The sequence below is a fragment of the Thamnophis elegans genome, chromosome Z, assembly GCF_009769535.1.
Source record: "Thamnophis elegans isolate rThaEle1 chromosome Z, rThaEle1.pri, whole genome shotgun sequence".
NCBI lineage: Eukaryota > Metazoa > Chordata > Lepidosauria > Squamata > Colubridae > Thamnophis > Thamnophis elegans.
The window spans coordinates 22,319,606-22,340,988 of record NC_045558.1 but is presented as its reverse complement, the minus strand read 5'-3'; the positions used below and the strand labels follow the sequence as shown (position 1 = coordinate 22,340,988).

At 38.3% G+C, this 21,383-nt stretch overlaps 1 protein-coding gene across 2 annotated transcripts in view; it reads left to right on the top strand.

Moving 5' to 3' along the window:
- YME1L1 (YME1 like 1 ATPase) overlaps nucleotides 1–13,523 on the top strand; it is a 34,085-nt gene extending 20,562 nt beyond the window's left edge. The window contains exons 11-20 of one of the 2 annotated variants that reach the window (XM_032234831.1): nucleotides 221–353; nucleotides 1,158–1,220; nucleotides 1,702–1,814; nucleotides 2,305–2,460; nucleotides 3,719–3,870; nucleotides 4,994–5,120; nucleotides 6,140–6,213; nucleotides 10,070–10,156; nucleotides 11,152–11,286; nucleotides 12,957–13,523. In XM_032234831.1, the coding sequence (XP_032090722.1) occupies nucleotides 221–353; nucleotides 1,158–1,220; nucleotides 1,702–1,814; nucleotides 2,305–2,460; nucleotides 3,719–3,870; nucleotides 4,994–5,120; nucleotides 6,140–6,213; nucleotides 10,070–10,156; nucleotides 11,152–11,286; nucleotides 12,957–12,959 (1,043 nt within the window). In that variant the 3' untranslated portion in view covers nucleotides 12,960–13,523. Of the gene's footprint in view, nucleotides 1–220; nucleotides 354–1,157; nucleotides 1,221–1,701; nucleotides 1,815–2,304; nucleotides 2,461–3,718; nucleotides 3,871–4,993; nucleotides 5,121–6,139; nucleotides 6,214–10,069; nucleotides 10,157–11,151 lie in introns of both variants that reach the window. The other variant, XM_032234829.1, reaches the window with a different exon arrangement.
- Nucleotides 13,524–21,383: the final 7,860 nt, after the last annotated feature.

The following is a 21,383-nucleotide window of genomic DNA, read 5'->3' as shown; positions in this document are numbered from 1 at the left end:
CATCACAAAAATTTAAATGAATTATCTTTCAGACTATTTGCAGTGTCTCCATTGTAAATATAAGTGGAAAAATATAATAACTCCCTTTGTGGGGTTATTCAGAGAATAGCTTTTGTGAATAAAGAAAATGCATAATGATGGTCAGAAAAATCTCCTGACTTTTGTACTGGAAACCAATGGAGACAAAGATTCTAAAGAATTTGACGTGTTATTTTCTTAGAGGAAGCAAAAGCAAATTCCCCTAGTGTTATATTCATCGATGAGTTAGATTCAGTTGGTGGCAAACGAGTTGAATCTCCAATGCATCCCTATTCAAAGCAGACTATAAACCAGCTCCTTGCTGAAATGGATGGGTAAGTATTGATTTTTGTCTAACTAAAATTTTAATTTCATTTTAGTAAGAGCAGTGGGTGTTGAACCAAGTTGTACAAAACATTTTGGATTTGGAATGTTTTATATATGTCTAGAAGTGAACATGATCCATAAATATTGAGAAATCTTTTTATTCTTCTTAGGAGGAAAAGTTATTTATTTTGTTCCGTAGGATCCATAAACTCTTCTGTACTTAAATATATAGATTTTGGGGATTTGGGGTGAGGGCAAAGTCCTACTCAAGAGCGAACAGCGCAAACATTCAAGTGGGGGAGTAGTATTAAAATCACAAATGGGTGAAAAGTAGGAAGATGCATTCTTCAAAAACAATTCAGCTTAAGTATTTTAAACCTTATATAAGAAAAGCAGCTTTCTGATACTTGAGAAATTTGCCCATTGAACAATGCCTATATTCATACAAGCTCTGAAAAATATATTGCTAACCATTCTCCAAGCATGTACACCTGTATTCAAAAATTAGGTTTCAGGTTTTTCCCTATTTCTTTCATTTTAAAAGTTGAACTATCCTTTTGTTAAAATTCAACTGGTATTGGCTGCTATTGCATGAAGTGAATATGATTAAAAATAGTTATTCTGTGATGCAAAGTCATATGCTCAAGGAAGTGTTGGCGTCAACTGGAAAAAAATCCTCTACTACTAGATTTGCCTATAAAATAAATGAAGCATTCTTTGCAAATCCATTGAATAGAATATGATTTGCTAGATCTAAATAACTAGGGAAATATCACTGTAAGTATATTAATTACTTCTTTTTTCTTTCGAAGCTTTAAATCTAATGAAGGAATCATTATCATTGGCGCAACAAATTTCCCTGAAGCACTAGATAAGTATGTCTGTGTACATGTGCATATGTGTATAAAATACAACTTTTTATGATTTGATTTGTGCAAATATAGCTTTGGTAGTTTAGGACAGTAATAAGGATGCACAATTAATAATCCTGCTAATATTCCTGGTCTTCATAATTAAGTAATTAAGAAAACAACTATATTTTGCTGGAGCAACCATTCCAAGTGGAAGTTCTTATCTGAAAATAATACAGATTTAAATGCAGTTAGTACACTTGAAATATAGCTGTGTAATATTGGTTCTTAAGTAGTCTTCCAAAAGATTCTTGTGCTCGTAATTATTGTGAGATTTTCTGTGGAAAGCATTTAATTGTGCAAACTGACTTGAATGTGCAAACTGATGTGAATAATACAAATGTAATAGCAACTTTTCTTATTAAATTGCCTTTTAAAATATTTTAATATAAAAAATTAACCAAGATTATTATCATTCTCAATATTTTTTTCCTTCCCTATTTAGTGCTTTGTTACGCCCAGGCCGCTTTGACATGCAAGTTACAGTTCCCAGACCAGATGTCAAGGGACGAACAGAAATTTTGAAATGGTATCTTAATAAAATAAAATATGATAAGTGTAAGTGCTGCATTTTTGAAATAAAAACATAGAATTGCTAGCAGGCTGGCTGCATAAGAAATGCATGCTGATTGAGATTCAATATCTTTTCATTAATATGAATATTTTGCTTAATAGAACATACTCAGTTAAAGGCTAGAGGTCTGCTATTCGAAGATTTTATAACTATCCTTACAATTAAATTTTATCAAGTGAAAACTGAATTAAAAACTGATGCAATGCTTGCTGCACCGAGGAATTGCTGTATATTTTTAAGAAAAGGAAAGAAATTTGTTCAATCATTTGAACAATTCTATTTGATTCTCATGTCACAGTTCTTATTCAAATATTATGATTATACAAATGATAAATTCTTAAAGCTGGATTATCATAAATAGTGTATGCAATGCAGAACTTGGCATCTTTACATTTATTGTGTGTGCTGAATATTGCCTGAATATTAACCTCAATTTGAATTAACAAATACAGAAATGTGTCTTTGTTTGCACAGCCATTAATCCAGAAATCATTGCCAGAGGGACAGTAGGTTTTTCTGGAGCTGAATTGGAAAACCTTGTGAATCAAGCTGCATTAAAAGCAGCAATTGATGAAAAGGACATGGTTACTATGAAGGAGCTAGAATTTGCAAAGGACAAAATTGTCATGGGTAGGTAGTATATTTTAAAATCACTTATTTATATTTGCCCCACAAATTTGGTTGATTGCATGTGATCATATTATGTCAAAATTTACAGAATCATTGTATGGGATAATTTTTACAGATACGTGAGATTCTTACATATATTAAATAGCATTCGTGAGTTAAAAGAAAGCTTTGTTTGGATTGTTTATTTTCAGGGAAATCACACCACAGCTGTTAACAATATAATATTTATATAATAAGCTTCAGAAATAAGTGTAATTAAATGGACCTTACAAATAACACTATTTAGGGAGTGAGATGCAGGGAATATAAGGGGCTTGGTTTAGGCTCTGTGTTTAAGACTTTTCTATGCTGTACTTTTATGGCATATATAGATATTGTGGCCTGCCATGGGTGCTACTTTTCTGATGTGAACAAGGCATGGAGTTCATATTGGCCTTGAATGGTAGCTGGGCTGTCATGAGGCTTGGTGAGCTCCTAGCCAGGATTGATATGGGAGAGATTTAGAATGTGCTGTGGTTTAACAGAACCCTAAAAATGGTTCTCCCCCTAGCACAGAAATGGAGGATGTTTTGTCTGATCTAGAGAAAAGTCAAGCAGCGCTGAGCACACTCCACACTTTCTTTTTCTTTTTCTCTCTCTTATCAAGCCCAGAAAAGGGAAGAGGGAGGCAGGAAGGGAGAGGAAGTAGGAGAAGTTGAGGGGGAAAGCCTCTGGTAGGGAGAAATTGGAAGTAACCTAACATACCTGCACTGTTTCTTATTATCATTGTTATAAATATATTATGTGAATACTGTCTATAACAAAAAGACTGTCATATGTTTGTCCATTGCCACCTTTGATTCATAATATACCTGCAGTCCAAAAATGAACCTAGCCTGAAATGCAACTGTGAAGCCTCTGAAATGTAATAAACCTCCAGCAAATCCAGAGTGAACACAAATCTTTGAGTTCTGATCATCAGTATCAATCATATACAAAATGGAAGTTTTTATACATGATAAATAGATCTGAGATTTATAGAAATGTAGACTACCTTAGAAAAAAATGAAACGGTGGAAGGGAGTAGAAAAACAGCAGACTAAGTATATTCATTGTTAATGGAATACTTATTGGTAAAGGGACGGGGCAGATAGTAAGAGGAAAGGGAATAAAGACAACATGATTCACTAAAATCCTGAAAGGGAGATACTGTTAAGTTTTTGTCAATATACTGTAATTGAAAGGTTGTTAAAGTTCTCTTGATTTATTTTAATTTCAGGTCCTGAACGTAGAAGTGTAGAAATTGGTGATAAAAATAAAACAATTACAGCATATCATGAATCTGGGCATGCAATTATTGCATATTATACCAAAGATGCTATGCCAATCAATAAAGCCACAATTATGCCACGAGGACCAACACTTGGACATGTAAGATTTTGAACAGTAGAAAACACTGCTTACCTTGTTGATTTTAATAGGGCTGTGCAGTGCTTTAAGTTTGAAGGGATTCACGAAGTATGTAATCTGATGGGTTATATAAATCTTAGTATATCATTGCGCTGTATACATTTTTTCTTCTTTGAATCTGGTATAGTGTATAGCCCTAGAGTTTAACAATTTTACAACTTAGAAATTCTTAGAGATTTCTTCTTGATCTAATGATGCCAAAGACTACAAAGATAGTTTTTTTATGTAAGATATTCCTTAAAGCAGGGGTGTCAAATGGGTGATCCACCAGCCGGATGTGTCACGGTCAGGCCACGCCTACCCCTGCTTTGGGATTGGGAAAAACATCCCGAAATGTCACGTGACAGCAATGTGATGCCACACGTTTGACACCCATGCCTTAAAAGAACTGGGTTGATTGGGCACCAAATCACGTTATTTAAACTGGTTATGATTTAAAGCAAAATATGTTAAGTGATCATAGTGATTTTTATTGGTAAGCTTCAGAGAGAGCATTTCATTAGTTTTGATAGTTTCAATATTGCTGGACAATAATTAGCTTAGCACAATTTTGTATAATACTATAGGACTGCAAGGATGATAATATTAACAATGTTTACTTACTGAAAACTATTAATAACAGTAAATTATTGTATTTATAAAGAATTATTTCTTATTGGGTTACCTATTGTAACTACTGCACATTTCTTTAAAGTCGCAGTATTTTCTAGTTCCTTTTCAGTACTGTGAGTCTGTAAACATGCTATCTGCCAGTCCCACTATCAAATGTGCTGGATTTGGTTCTTAGGAAATGGTGAGGTAAGACAATAAGCGAGAATATTGGCAGTTGGTCATCTCATTTGATTTTCTGTGACAAAGCTTCCTTTCAAACCCCTTTGATATACCATGACAGTGATATTTTGGAGCCCTTCATGGATTTCTTACTTGCAAAATATGCTGTGAGAAAACAGCATATTTTACAAACAAGAAAAGCTTGCAGAGGGCTCAAAAATGTCTAGGCACTTAGAACCCTTAAACGTTGCAGAACAAATCATCTGGTAGCTATTAAACCTGATTCAACTTAATGTGTAATTTTGTATTAAAGGTTTCTTTGTTGCCAGAAAGTGACAGATGGAATGAAACTAGGTCTCAGTTGCTTGCCCAGATGGATGTCAGTATGGGGGGAAGAGTAGCAGAAGAACTCATATTTGGCAGTGAACACATCACAACAGGTTAGTCAAAATTAAGATGGGCACAAAACGGGAAAATGTTTTATTTTAATATTGGAACAGATTTCTCTGAGATTATAGAGTTAGTCTTCAATTTTCAACCATTTGTTTAGTTACAACACCACTGGGAAAAAATGACTTATGACCATTTTTCACACTTATAACCATTGTAGGATACCCATGTTCACGTATCAAAATTTGGCTGCTTGGCAGCTGGCTCATATTTATGAAGTTGTAGTGCCCTGGGGTCATGTCATCATTGTTTGCAACCTCCTGACATTCTGACAGTCAATGGGGAAGCCAGATTCACTTAACGAAGAGTTATTGAACTTGTAGCTACAGTTATTCCCTTAACAATTGTGGAAAGAAAATGGGGCAAAACTCATTTAATAACTGTCTCACTTAGCAGTGGAAATTTGGATTGTAACTGGTTGTAAGTCTAAGACTACCTGTACAGAGTTCTTCGGGTCAGGTACAGTTTTATTGAACCAGAACCCAAATCACTTTACTTTTAGATGCAACTGACAGAGTGACTAAAACAAGGCTGGTATGCATCACTCCTGATTTTCTCTCAGCAACTTCTGATGAGGCACATATCACTGTTCATGTGGTTTTTCCAAATGCCTTCCCTTCTTCTTCAGCTGTTACAAATGCCTCAATTTGGTACATCCCAACAACTGCCTTCCTTCTTGCCTCCTTCAGTAATCAGTGTCCCAGCACAGCACAATAATATAACTACTCATTCTCCAATCTTCCCAGTATTTCACCCCCCTCTTCATGGCCCCATTCATATATCCTGGTCTTTTCCTGCATTCTCTTCTTTGAACATTTCTCCCAGGAATAGATGCATTTAGTTGTGTGACCCATATTTAATTCCACTCATGCACTTATAACAGAGATTTTAGTTAGGTACAGACTACTCAAATACTCTGTGCATTCCTAATCAAAAAAAGAACTTTCATAATTCATATGTAAGGAGTTTAGCTTTTTGAATTAACGTTATGCTGTTTATAATTACCTAGGTTCTTCTAATGACTTTGAGAATGCTACTAAGATAGCACAACTCATGGTGACCAAATTTGGAATGAGTGACAAGGTACAATTACATTTACTCTTCTTTATAATGAATTTGCAGTGAAATATTTTCATGTTGTTGATGCACAAATATACAGTGCATTCAGAAAATATTTAGACCTCCTTCACTTTTATCAATTTTGCTACGCTGCATACTGATTCTACATTTGTTAAAATTCATTTTTTTCTCATTAATCTATACTTAGTAGACTATAGCAACAAAGTGAAAGCAGAATTTTAGAAAAGTCTGTAAATTTATTTTTTTTAAAACCCTGAAATATCACATTGGCATAAATATTCAGATCCTTCATTCAGTACTTTGTTGAAGCATCTTTGGCAACAATTAAAACCTTGAATCTTTTTGAGTATGATGCAACAAGCTTTGCGCACCTAGATTGGGGTTTTTTCTGCCAATTTTCTTGCAATCCTGTCAAGATTGGATGGTGACCATCATTGAACAGCCATTTTCAAGTCCCTCCAGAGATGTTCAATAAGATTCAAGTCAAAGTTCTGGCTGGTCTACTCTAGGACATTCATAGTGTTGACAACTCTGTTGTTTTGACAGTGTGCTTAGAATCGTTACCATGTTGGAAAGTAAACCTTCGGCCTAGGCTGAGATCCTGAGTGCTATGGAACAGGTTTTCATTGAGAGTATCCCTGCAATATGCTCCATTCAGCTTTCCCTGAACTCTGACCAGTCTCCCAGTTCCTGCTTCTGAAAGACACCCCTACAGCATGATGATGCTGCCACCACCATGTTTCACTATTGGAATGATACTGAGCAGGTGATGAGTGGTGCCTGCAGACACAACATCCTTCAGACATAACATTTGGAATTGAGGACATACAGTTCAATCTTGGTTTCATCAGACCAGAAAATCTTGTTCCTCAAAGTCTGAAAGTCCTTCAGGTACTTTTTTGTAAACTCCAAGCAGGCTTTCATATGTTTTGCACTGACAAGAGGCTTCTGTCTAGACTCTAGCCACTTAGCCATAAAGCGCAGATCAGTGGAGCGCTGCAGTGATGGTTGTTCTGGAACTTTGTCCCATCTCTACACAAGATCTCAGTGACCAGTGGACTGTTGGTCACCTCTCTTCCTAAGACCCTTCTCCGCCAGTTGCTAAGTTTGATTGGGTGACCAGTTCTTGGAAGAGTCCAGTTGAGAATCTTGGTGGTCACTGTTCTTAGGAACCTTCAATGCACCTGAAATTTCATTGTAACCAGATCTGTTCCTTTCAATAATCCTGTCTCTGAGCTCTGCAGGCAGTTCTTTTGACCTTTTGCTCTGCTACAGTATGCACTCTTAGCTGTGAGGCCTTCTATAAAGAGTGGTGTGCTTTTCCAAATCATGCCCAATCAATTTAATTTACCACAGATTGACTCCAATCAAAGTGTAGAAACATGTCAGCAACTGTCAAAAGAAATGGGAGGCATTTTATCTAAATTTCACATCATGTTGCAAAGGGTCTGAATACATATGCCAATGTGATATTTCAGTTTTTTCTTTTTAATAAATTTACAGACATTTCTAAAAGTATTTTTTTACTTTGTCATTGTGGGGTACTAAATGTAGATTAATGAGAAAAAATGAATTTCAACAACTAGAATCAGGATGCAGCACAACGAAATAGACAAAAGTGAAGGACGTCTGAATACTTTCCGAATGCATTGAATGTACAAAACACTCCAGTTATTAAAAATAAAGTTTTGTTCTGATGGAGTAAATATAGTGTAACTTGAATACATGAGATTGCTTTTAAATACCATGGGAAAATAATACAAAGTTATTTCAACAAGTTTCAAAGTCAGGAGTCACTAAATATGAAAGAAGAGAATGCTAGAGGAACAGGCACATTTGTGGAGATATAAGCACAATAGATAGCCAATAGATGCAAGACTCAGATTGACAAATTTAAAGCAACAGCAGCAGGAGGAGGAAGAAATCAACGCAGAGTAGATCAGTGTTGATAAATGCAAGCACCCAATAATCTTAATTTCTAGATACATACAGGCACTTATCTAATTTGGTTGAAATGCTGATGTTTTTAATCTACCAAAGTATATTTATCAATAAAAAATAACCATTAGCGAGTGCTCTTGCTAAAATATCTGAAAAAAATAAATTTAGATCCAATAGCTGATAAAAGCAATATTTTAAATCGTCTGATGTTCTTTTCTAGGATAAAGTTGTTGAGAAATGTATCAACTCTGGAGATCACATAAAACTTAATGCTTTTTAATAGGATAAACAATGTGTAGTCCAGATTATCAGCCGTGGTCATACCAAGCCATAGGCAGCTTTCATTGCTAATTGTGATTGAAGATAGAAAGTTAGAGAGAGGCATGCTACCTGAGTCAATTAATGAATGCTTGTGGGTGGAAACAAAGATGACTTAAAAATAACAATATGTAGGTGATGAATAAATGTGAATTGAATACAAAAGTGAGTGACCAGTGCATAAGCAATACATTGAGGGAATTTGCTCTTATAAAAAGAATGAATGTGGACCAAATTGCAGAAGAGATATATGAAGGAAGCGTCAATGGGTTGACAGATGAATGCCAACCCATCTTAAATCTAAGATTTACAAGACAACCATCCACCCTGCTGCACTGTATGGCACTGGATGCTGGGCAGCAACAACAGGGACAGAAAGCTATCTCCATGCTCTTTTGGATATCCGGCATCTCCCTTCTTGACCGCATCATAAATAATACCATTCAACAACATTTTGGTGTGGCACCAATTATAGAGAAGATGAGAGAAGACTGACTCCGCTGGTATAACCAGAGAGCAGCACCTTTCACTGTTGCCAAGACAGCCTACCAACTAGAAATCAATGGCCAGTGGCTTCGCGAGCGCCCAAAACAGAGATAGCAAGACATCATCAACAAAGATATGCAAGCTGAGGACCTGCACCCTGGAGACGCAGCTGACCATGCAAATGATCCGAAAAGCAGACCCTGCACTTACAGGAATATGCTAGGAGGAAGAAGAAGTGGATGTGTTGAAAAGATAGGAAGGATCAAAAAAGTTGTGGTTGCAGCTGATGAGCTCTTTCAAATCAAATAGCAAACAGGTCACAACTCATTTATTTACTTAATGCCTTCCACCCATCTCAAACTTCTGCTTTTGATTGCTGGTAGACCCATTTTACTTGCAGCATATCAGACTGGATACTTAAGCTAGGATGAAACAAAAATAGACATTGTTGAACTTCTCAGTAATGTTATCTTCCCTTTTTTTGCATTTATTTTACAATTAGATGGCTTAAATGCATGAGTTTTGAAAGTTTCTGAAATGAAAACAAGTTATTAAGGATGACTCATAAACTGCTTTAAAATTAATTATATGGGGGTTTCGTACTATAAAGTGTACAACTAATTAATTATTCTAATTTGTTTGTTTATTGGCTGCTCATCTTATTTCAAGATAATTCTGGGCGGCTTACAATCAAAAAAGATAATAACAATATAAATTAAAACATAAATAAGTTAATACAAAATCCAAACACTCTACAACCTGATTAAAAGATGGGACTAGTAGGATGGGAGCAAATGGAATCTGTTGTTAATCAGAAAACCACTGTGCAATTCTAGTCACACAAAAGACTAAGATCCCACAGATAAACTCTTACATAAATATGGAACTGCAGTATTGGGCCGGGGGGATTGTTTAAATTAACAAGTCAGTTGACATGATGTGTTGCTGTCAAATATTAATAAGACCCAATGGTCAGATTCTTCAGATAAAATTAAATTTATTACAAGATGTGTAGTGATCAAATTCTAACAATTATGCTGCATTTGACTTTTTGAAAATGCTAAATAAATAAGCATTTTCTTTTCTCTCTCAAATCATTTCCTTTTTCCATAAGCTTGGTGTTATGACCTTTAGAGAGGCAACAAATTTCAGTCCTGAAACCCAATCTGCAATTGAACAAGAAATAAGAGCTCTTTTAAAGGTAAACATTTTAATTCTCTGATTCAAAAGTGGATATTTAATAGATCCTTAATTTTGTTGAATGTTAATATGATTTGCTATAAAAATTAATCAGCTAAGGATCTAAAATAGTATGTTATGTGGCTGCTTCATTTTTAATTTATTGCTTATAAATTAAATTATAAATTCTTTCAGTAAAGTTGAGATTTTATTTATGTAAGTTCAAAAATTACATACCGTATTTTTTGGAGTATGAGATGCACCGGAGTGTAAGATGCACCCAGGTTTTGAAGAGGCAAATTAAAAATATATATTTTTTTGCATTCTGCAAACCTCCTATTTTTCGTGAAAACGGGCCCGTTCCCCCCACAAAAGGTATGAATAGCCTTTAGGGAGGTTGCAGAGTGCTCCTAGAGGGGTAACTCCCCCCCCCCCAACAAGCAAAAAATAGCCCATTTTTTTAATGAAAACGGCCCAGTTTTTTGTTTAAAAAATTGCATGCATAGCCTTTAGAAGGCTTATAGAGTACTCGGGGGTGGGGCAAAATTTAGCAAAAAAGGCCCATTTTTCACTCATTTCTGCCGTCTCCAGCCCCCAGGAGTTCTCTGAAAGCCTTCTACAGGCTCTGCATGGCCATTTAGGGGTGGAGTTTCGGGAGGCAAAAAATGCTGTATTCAGTGTATAAGATGCTCCCAGATTTTCAGCCTCTTTTTTGAGGGAAAAAGGTGCGTCTTGTACTCCAAAAAATATAATTATTGAACTTGCTTGTTTCTTTGCTAGTTTTTAAAATTATTTTTATTGATATTTATACTTTATACTTCTTATTCCATTCCTTGTATTTCTTGATTGTGTTGATATATACTTCAAAGAGGATCTGAAGTATTTTTATGACGTGTATTTGAAGGAGCTACAAATGTTTTTAGATTAATTATAAATAATGTTAGTAGATAATCTTAGGTTTTATTTCATTTGCAGTGTTTTGTTGGTATCTTTCTTAATTTAACTTTTTTGTGCTAGGAATCATATGAACGGGCAAAGAGTATCTTGAAGGCCCATGCAAAAGAACACAAGAATTTAGCAGAAGCTTTATTAACCTACGAGACCTTGGATGCCAAAGAAATTCAGATTGTTTTAGAAGGCAAAAAACTTGAAGTGAGATAACTTCTTGTCAAGCTGTCAGTCAAAGTAGTGGCCACTTTATATGATGTAACTTTCTTTCCTGCTGGATGTATGTGTGCTAATAATCATATTTCTTAAAGTTAAACAACTTGTCTTGTGAGCTTTTGTTCCCGTTGCAAGTAGTCCTTGCTTACTGATTACAGTTGAGGTGGAGTTAAACACGTCAGAAGTTTAAAATCCTTGCTTTGCCACAAGAGATCCAAGTCCAGCCCTTCTAGAATTCTATTGTAGCACTAATTTAGTGCTGATCTTAGTTGATCAGGTTCTTTTCTATAAGTTGGACTAAATCTTCTATGCTGCAACTTTATGAATAATCCTGATTCTTCGTGCCTGACATTCACTGCTTTTATTAAGTGAGACATCATGTGATCTATTGCAATTTCACTTCCATGTTCTCCATTAATTCAGCTGGTTGAAAGTCAGTTGTGAAGCTTGCAAATAATGGCCACATGACCATGAGATACTGGAACCGTTGTAAATGCGAGGATTGGTTGCAAAGCTATTTTTCTTCTACCTACAGTAACTTCAAGTAGTTGCCAAACAAGGCAATCAGTAAGCAAGGACTACCTATATTTAATTTTGTTTTTTCTTAGAAGCAAGGTTATAAAAGTAATTTGTCAGAGGTTCTACCGAAACAAAAGACTGAATTTATATATTTCACTGCAAGCTTGTTCAAGTGGATAGGAAAAAGAACTGATAGCTGCTAATTGGAGCATTTGAAATTGCAGAACATACAGGAAAATAAGACTTCTGTTTCTAAACCAAAATTTAAAAAGCCTTCATTCATAATTTATAATACAGGAACTTAAGAACAGGCTAGTAATAGTGCTCTGTCCTCCAGTTGACTTTCAATGTGAGATAAGGAGTTTGAACTCTTAATAGGCACAAAAATAATAAGGTTCATCTATCTGGAAGATAGAATTTCAGAATGAGTGAACGAGAGTTCACTGGACAGTAATATTTGTTACAATTGGAAAAATTGTATTGTCACCTCTAGTGTTGGGGAAATGTTTTCAATTTTATGGAGGTGTGATTTTAGTGCCCCTGTTAAACTTTTTAAATAGAGAATAGTTATGGAAATTTGAGTCTGTCATTGTGTACTTGGTGGCCCTTTTTAAAATAAAAATATAATTTTTGATTTCAAAAATTTTAACTTATTTTATAAGCACATGCCATTCAGATATTGAGTGATGATTAAAACATGTTCTAAAAACTGAGATTAAGGTAGGATTGACTAGAGCAATTGAGAATAGCTAATAATAATTAAACTGTTTTGTAGGGGTTTTTAAGTGTATAATAGATGCTCTCAACAATTTTAAGTCCTATACTAATTTTAAAAAGGAGTTAAATGTTTAATATATGGCTCTCCACAATTTTAAGCCCTACACTAATTTTAAAAAGGAGTTAAGTGTTTAATAGATGGCTCTCCACAATTTAAAGCCCTACACTAATTTTAAAAAGGAAAGTCATTTCTGTCAGTGAGAAAATAAAACAAGTTTAGCAAAGAATTTGAATTTGAATTATGACATGAGGCATTTTGGTGCCTTGTTGATAGTCCAGTTTCATTTGAATTTGTAGATAATTAATTTTCTTTCAGCAATCCCAGTATTTCAATGGAACTCTTTTCTGCTTTTTCCATATAGTAAACTTGGAAGAATCTCAAGTTCATTTCATTATTGGAATTCCAAACTACTATGCTGTTCCATTACAAATATATACTTTTTTTAGCAATAAACAGTAAAAGATGTGCAAATGCAGCATGTTTAGCACACTTGGGAAATCATATATTTTAATTATGCAAAGTGCTTTTTAAAGTTTTCCTCTTATTGTAAAACTGCTTTTACTCTGGTTGCCCTCATATGTAAATTGAGGTGTATAAAACATATTTTAAATCTGTAAATAAATTTGAGAGTTAAGCAAAATGTGTAATTTTTTAATAGCTTGAATTTCCATAAATCTTTTTTGTGAGAATTTCTGCTACTTTGTTGCTGCTACTTGTTCATAACATAATATGGAGACTTTACAATTTAAGATTGAATTGTTAAATAAATTTCACATTGCCAGTATTTAGATTCTATGGAATCCTGTAACTTCTAACGCATTTTCTCTTTCATGAAACCTTGTTAAGCTTTGAGATGGTGAGAATAACTAACTAGCAAGTTTCCTATGTATGTTCCTGCAAAAGCAAAGAATTAAAACTGGATAGAATATTTTGCTTCATATTTTGTTGCATACACTATTCCCTACACAATAATTTTTTATTTTATTTATTCATTAAATTTATATGGCCTCCCCTCTCATGACTGACCTTGGATGGCATAGTATAAAATATGCACACATTTCACCTTATAATACTGAGAGCAACCAATAGAGATTGCCTCAACACCAGATTTCTGAGTACAAACTGATGAAATTTTGGCTCACAACACTAGATTTCACCGTGTCTTAAAAGAAGAAAATGTGGATAATTAATCAGGCCATAGCAGAATAATAAAATAGAAGACAAAGAATGTAAGAAGGTCACAAAGTAACGAGCTGAAAATTGAAAGATTATAGCGTAAACTAGCCATCTGATCTAATAATCCTTGACGAGCTCAAAATGTCTGTTGCTAAGTGGGCATTTGCTGAGTTTTTCTGTACGCTGCTTGGAGAGTCCAAGCATGGGTTAAATTCTGTCTGATTGCCCTGGACTGAATTGAAAGATCTTTAGCCACGCCTCCTCTTCCGGCTCTCCAGATTTTTCAATTCAGTTGAACTGAACATGTTTTCAGTGGTTCCAGCATATCAATAAAAATTTAACCCTTACTTGGACTTTCCAACCAGAAAAAATGTTTTTCCATCCTGCAAAGAAATAAGGTCTATTAAAGTTGCTTTTATTTCCCTGGCTTCTGCATGTTGCTGGCGCTTGTTCCGGACTTCTCCGGGCGCATGGGGCTTCTCTGACACTGGGCGACACGAGCCGCCTTGGGAGCCGCTGCGTTCGCTTTTTATATGGTGCAACAGTCAGCGGATAGGGGGCACAGCCACTAGCGCTCGTTTCAGTGTTTTGGCATGACAGTGGTGCGAGGACCCAGCTGGCGCACCATGGCCTTCTATTAAGCATTCGGCGCAAAAGTCAGTGGTGCGAGGACCAACCGTTCGTGCCATCGCTTCTTCTGACTTGAATTTCGCACCGCTTTTTGCCAGTAGTAGTAGTTGCGGTGGCCATTTTGAATGAGGGAAAACTTCCAGTGACCATTTTGTTTTGTAATTTTGCCGCGTTTTTCCTTGCACTTTGGAGCAGGCCTTGGACAGTGGTGGCAGCGTGACTTCTCTGTCCGGCAAGTCAGCGGCAGGTGCCCTTCCCACTAAATGGCAATTGCTAAATAACAGCGAGGTGTTGGTCCTTACCTGAGGCCTCTCTCTAGCTGTTCAATCTGCAGGCACTTGGAGGATCTGATCCAGTGCCAGAGATTCCCTCATGGAGGCATCCTTAAGAATAATCTCAGCCAGCGACCTCCCCACTTGGGATCCAGCAGCTGCAGCTACTCCAACTGTGTTCCAGGTGGCGAGTGGTGACCAGAATATACCTGCCCACAACACAATGGCAGACAATAATCAGAAGGCAATGCAGCTAGGGCGCTGTAGCAGCAGGAGCCTTACCAGACAGGCTAGCAAAGCAGCCTCAGAGGCCATCAACAAACACAGACAGGCAGGGGGAAAGAAAAGATCAAAGTCCCAAGATCAAGTTGCCCCCAGGAGCCAAAGAGCACCAGAGAAACAACCTGATCTAGCCAAGCAACAACTGGTGGCTAGTTCTCCAATTCCTGCAGAGGAATTGCCAGATGCCCCAGCTCCTACTTATCAGGACCCACCACGGTCAGATAGTGAGGATGAGGGCCAGGAATTTTCATTGGATGACTACTCTGACTCAGCCAACTCCCCTAGGCCATCCATGGGTGAGAATGCTGATTTGGTTCAGTGCTCCTTGGAAGCAGAGGATTCCCCTCCAGTTCTATCACTGGCTCCACAACATCCTCTGCCCTGCCGGGCAACTAAGCGTAGGTGGCCTGTGGAAGACCAAGGGCCGGCCCTCTCCTCGGAAATGCAGGAGGTTATCACCAAGGCCATATCCCAGGGTATTGCAAAGGGTCTCAAGCAACGTGCCAAGCGACATTGCAGGGCCAGGTCTTCTTCCTCTAAGGCAGCCCCTTCAGAGGCTCTCCAGGGATCCGCCTCTCCCCATTCCTCGTTGGACAGCAAGGATTCAGCTGTAGATGAGGAAGTCCTTCCAGAGCAGGAGTTCTCAGGGGACGAGGGAGCAGTCACGGATAAACCAGCCTTCACTGGGTTGTTTAAACATGTTTCATTCAAGACAATCTTGAACAAGGCCGAAACGGCCACCCATATGGGAGTAACTGCCACTGATCAGATGACAGTAGACCTGTCAAACTCTAGTGAAGGTCTCTTTGAGGAACCGGTAGTTCCCCAGAAGATTGTGCCAGTTTCTAAATTGTTTTTGAACATAGTGCAGCGCCAGTGGGTTCAACCGGGCCCTCTAGCCACGCCTGGTAGCAGTGATAAAAAGCTCTGTATGGTGGATGCTTCCCTGGAGGAATTGTTAAAATTGCCTCTGGTAAATCCTCCGATACAGGCCCTTACATATTCCTCAGTTTTCCCTCCTGACCTATTAGAGGGCTTGAAAGCGGAGGATAAGAGATATGAAAAGGCTTGTCACAAGACCCATTAGGCGGCTGACTGGGCCATCAAGACAGCCACTTCAGCATCCTTTATGTCCAAGGCCTCTCTCCTTTGGCTCAGACAGATTTCTGCTAAGCTTCCGGCAGGGGGCACCAAATTGAGGCAGGAGTTTAATAAGGTTTTAACGGCAGCTGAATACACTGTGGATGCCACTCTCAACTCTGCCAAGTGCTTCCAAGGCTCTGGCCTCTAATGTCACCACCAAGTGGCTCTTGTGGCTTCATCACTGGAACGTAGACATGAGGTCCAAGTGGAAGTTGGCCTCTGCCCCCTTTAAGGGAGGGAAGCTTTTTGGGAGGGCCCTAGAACCTGTCCTAGTCGAAAACAAGGACAAAAAGAAAGTCATGTCGTCTGTCACTAAGAAGACAGTGCGCAAAGGTTCTTGTTATTTCAGGAAGCAATCCTTTTGTTCCTTAGAACCATCCACTAGCACTGGTCAGTACCACTGTCCGTACAATCAGGGACAGGACCGGTCATAGGACTGTCAGCTCTTTTGGCTCCAATTTATGTATTAAATTCATTTGCCATTCATCTTGCCATGAGGGCTACTCTAAGCAGCTTACAACAGTGGAATGTAAAATTATTAAAACATAACAATAGTAACACAATGAAACAATAAAAAAAATACAGCAATCTGAATTAAAAAGAATGGGCACGGAGGAAAAAGGATGTGCAACAGAGGGAGGTGTCTGATATTAGTCTAATAGCCGCCTCTAGTGTGGCACTCCCCTCATTGAGTCACAAGGGCTACCAGCAGAGCCAAGTCTTCAAGCTCTTACAGAAGGAGGGTAGGGACAGACCTCACCCCAGGGAGTAAGAGGTTCAAAAGGGAAGGCACTAGGGGGGGGGGGGAAAGGCTCCTCTCCTTCATCTCGCCAGCCAGAATTCCTTGACGAATGGGATCTGGAGCAGGGTTCCCCTGCCCACATAATAGAACAGGCCTGTCTTAGCGGGATGAGACAATTCATCAAGTAAGCTGGATCTAAGCCACGGAAGGCTTTCAAGGTTATAAGTAACCTCTTGAACTATAGGTAAATGTTCCCATCACACATATGTACTAGTCATTCCCAACTCTAGGGGGTGGTGCTCATCTCCATTTCAAAGCTGAAGAGCGAGCGCTGTCCTAATATATCTCTGTGGTCATGACTAAACACCGAAGGCGCACAGAACACTGTTACCTTCCCACCAAAGGTGGTTCCTATTTTTTTTAACTTGCATTTTTTACTTGCTTTTGAGCTGCTAACTTGGCAGAAGCTGGGACAAGTAATGGGAGCTCACTCTGTTATGTGACGCTAGAGATTCGAACCACCGAACTGCCAACCTTTCTGATTGACAAGCTCAGTGTCTTAACCACTTAGCCTCTGCATCCCTCTTCACTGAGCCATCACATCCCTCTTGAACTAAACCCAGAAGCAAACTGGCAGTCAGTGCAAATTGCAAAGCAGCAGTGCAACATAGGCCATTATAAGCCCCCCCAGAGATGTTTTGTATTGCTGCGCCAATGCCTAACAGTTGAACTGCCCTGTGTTATGGGGCAAATCTGATGCAGCCAGCCCGTTAGAGAAAGAGAATGCTGGAACGGTTTAGATGAGGCCAATTGTGGAGAAGAAGACATGATGGCAAAAAAGAAGACGTTGGAAAGCCTCATTATACTGAATTTAGAGAACAGCTGGGAAAGAACTTTGGTCTTTTCTTGGAGGTAAGCAAGCAGATTTCAAGCAAAACCCTGGTCTTCTTCCATCTCTTAATTGCTAATTTCTAAGATTACATGAAAGGCAGGTAAATATGGAGGTCACTGGATTATTGTAAGTAAAGATGCTTCTGTGAGCCACCTGGCTTAGCAGCCTGCTGATGTACAGGTAGCCCTTGGTTATTGATGGTAATTGGGACTGGACTTCACCCATTGATTCCTGCTGCAGATGGTGTTTTTCATCCCTTAAGGCCTATCTTTTAGAGTCGGTGAAAATGAATACAGTTGTAGGTCAACTTCACAAAGCTTTTTATTGATTGAGAAATGAAAACTGCTGTAAATATTATGGTGGATAAGTTGACTTTTTAAAAATACTTAGATTGGAACAAGAAACTTTGATTATCTATGCTATGTAATGACATTATTCTGACATCCAAAAACTGATTAGATTAAAATTTATTAATATAAAGATCAAACTAGTGACACAGGTACAACAATCAACAATGTCAAGGACTGTGAAAATATTAAGAGTAGTGGATATTCTGCCTTTTAGAATCCACCATTAACAGCAAAGAAAAAAGTAGTCAGAACACATTGCAATTATAATATAAATACAAAGTCTGTCTTTAATAAACATTTTGTTTGTAAATTGCCTAGAAGAATCAGGTTCTGCATGGTTTCAAACAGAATTCTAATGACGATGAATCATTGGGCTGAAAGCTCTTATGTTCCTATAAAATTATCTTTAAAACCTGAGAGGTGACAGAATTCCCAACTCAATTACACTGCAATAGTTAATCAGTAGGATAAGAAGAGGCTCTGTGAATTACATCAAAATGAAGGTTATCTTCCTTTCCTATTTTTGCCAAGCTGATCCACTGCTTTCCTAAACTGCGATGATCTCATTGTGCAGACTGATTCTAATAATAAAGTCTTTGCTAGGAGAAAGATAGATTTTTATGTAAGCTGTAATTTACATAAAAATAAACCTTACCACCTGAAGTGGTAAGTGTGGTGGTTAGAATCCAAACAAATATTGAAGAAATATTTTTAAAAATTCACAGAATAAATTTACAAACCTGAAATTTGCATCTGTTTATTAAATCTTCAGTTGATCTCAGAATGAGGTTGCCTCAAACAATTTCAGCAATTTTAACTGTAGCAAAATATTCCTAATGAATCCAGGGTTAAATTTGTAATTATTTAATCAAGATCATTACTCCAATTAATAGCTTCATATTGTCACCAAGGAGTAGGACATTTTATAAGTGGAAATAACCTTCTGACTGTGGATGGCCAAGTTGTACCGTATAAAAGAAAATTCCCTTTTCCTATGATCAAATCAAGAGGAATGCAACTTAAACCAGACAATGGCTTTAATCTGAGCAAATGCCTCTGAGCAAGTCTCTGAAAGGAACTGATTTACATAGTCAATAATGCTGGAATATATGTCACAGTCCTATTGCTAGTTGTAATAATAATAATGGTGATCACAATTTGTGGTGTTTTCTGCTCAAGGAAAAAAAAAACTGCTTGATCTTTAATAGTCCCTTTTACGCTCTCCCAATCTGCTTCTATAAAACTATATTAATTAGTTCACATTATTCCCTGATAGGCTTTGCAGAAATAAATGAATACTTCCAGTATTCCATGTTTAATATGTAATGTAATGAGTTTCTGCAAAGGGGAAGTGGGAATAAAAGCTAGCAAACAGTGCATTATGTTGCAAATGGTGCAATATATATGGTATATTCATTTTGAACGTGTTATGAGAACTAAGTAGCATTCTTTGTATAATGATATTATAATGCATGTGTCACTGTTGGGACACAAAACATCTTGATTTAAAAACTACTGCATAGTCTTATGGACTGCTTTGTGGGGCCTATACTCAAGGACTTTTGCTATTGGAATCATTACTTAGTAACAGTATTCCAAGTAAAATTGAAGTCCAAGTAAATTTGTTTAATTATTTTTAATTATTTTAACTCTTGTTTATTTTTATTATTGTACTACACAATTCTTGACCAGTTGACTCATCCTTTCAGACTTTTTTCCTTGCCAGATGCTTCAATAATGGCAAATGTTCTAGTGTTCTAATTCTTAAATTGAGGAAAATTTTCAGAGATTTATCTGCCTTGAAAGAATTGAATTGAATTATATAGCACAATCAAACAACACCTGTGGACTTATTTTATGACATTTTTATTAAGTCATAAAATATATTTTATTTTTATTTCATAAAATGTTTGATGAAATTTGACAATGTTTGGTTCCACATGAGTCATGTGTCCTAGACTTTGGTTGGCCTTCTGTAAATTAGCCCATTTGAGGCACTTTGGTTGAAGAATTGTTGCCCTACGCTGTACTATTTTACCCTGTTAACAGTTACAAAGAGGTTTAGTGGTACATAGATATTGTTCTCACATAAGGTGACCAGACGTCCTGCTTTTGGCGGGACACCCCCGCTTTTTAATGCATTTCCCCGCGTCCCGCACGCTTTTTTAAAAAGCACGCTTTTTTTGGCGCTCGCAGCTCCCGCCCATCAGCTGCTAGCTTGCTGGGCTGGCTCATCGTTCTGTTCTATCTGCTACCAGCTATCTACAAATTTAAGCCAGCCCAGCCTGCCGCTCACTGATTTAATTGGCCAGGACTCCAGCCAATCAGTGAGCTGGCTGGGATGGAAAATTTTCCATCCCAACCAGCTCACTGATTGGCTGGACTCCTTAGCCTGAGGACGCCTGCACGAGTCTCCATTTTCCTTTCGTCTTTTGGGGTTGCAGCTGCGCTTGTTGGTGAGTAATGATAATCTAATCTAATCAGAGAATTTTCCGCTCGCCGCGGCAGGAGGAGAGGATGGGGGCGCTGGCAGCCACCCGGCAGAAGTTCTCTGCTGGCGTCTGCCACTGCCCCGACCTCTCCTCCTTCCGTGGAGTCCGTTCGTGAATCAATGGGATTCGCCGCGGAAGGAGGAGAGGTCGTGGCAGCGGCAGACGCCAGCAGAGAATGTCCTCTGGCTTCTGGGGCTCCCGCTGCTGCCCAGACCTCTCCTCCTTCTGTGGAGTCCGTTCGTGAATCAATGGGATTCTCCGCGGAAGGAAGAGAGGTCGTGGCAGCGGCAGACGCCAGCAGAGAACGTCCTCTGGCTTCTGGGGCTCCCGCTGCTGTCCCGACCTCTCCTCCTTCTGTGGAGTCCGTTCGTGAATCAATGGGATTCGCCGCGGAAGGAAGAGAGGTCGTGGCAGCGGCAGACGCCAGCAGAGAACGTCCTCTGGCTTCTGGGGCTCCCGCTGCTGTCCCGACCTCTCCTCCTTCTGTGGAGTCTGTTCGTGAATCAATGGGATTCGCCGCGGAAGGAAGAGAGGTCGTGGCAGCGGCAGACGCCAGCAGAGAACGTCCTCTGGCTTCTGGGGCTCCCGCTGCTGTCCCGACCTCTCCTCCTTCTGTGGAGTCCGTTCGTGAATCAATGGGATTCGCCGCGGAAGGAAGAGAGGTCGTGGCAGCGGCAGACGCCAGCAGAGAACGTCCTCTGGCTTCTGGGGCTCCCGCTGCTGCCCAGACCTCTCCTCCTTCCGTGGAGTCCGTTCGTGAATCAATGGGATTCTGTTAAGGTTACAATTGGATGTGTTGGACGAATCTT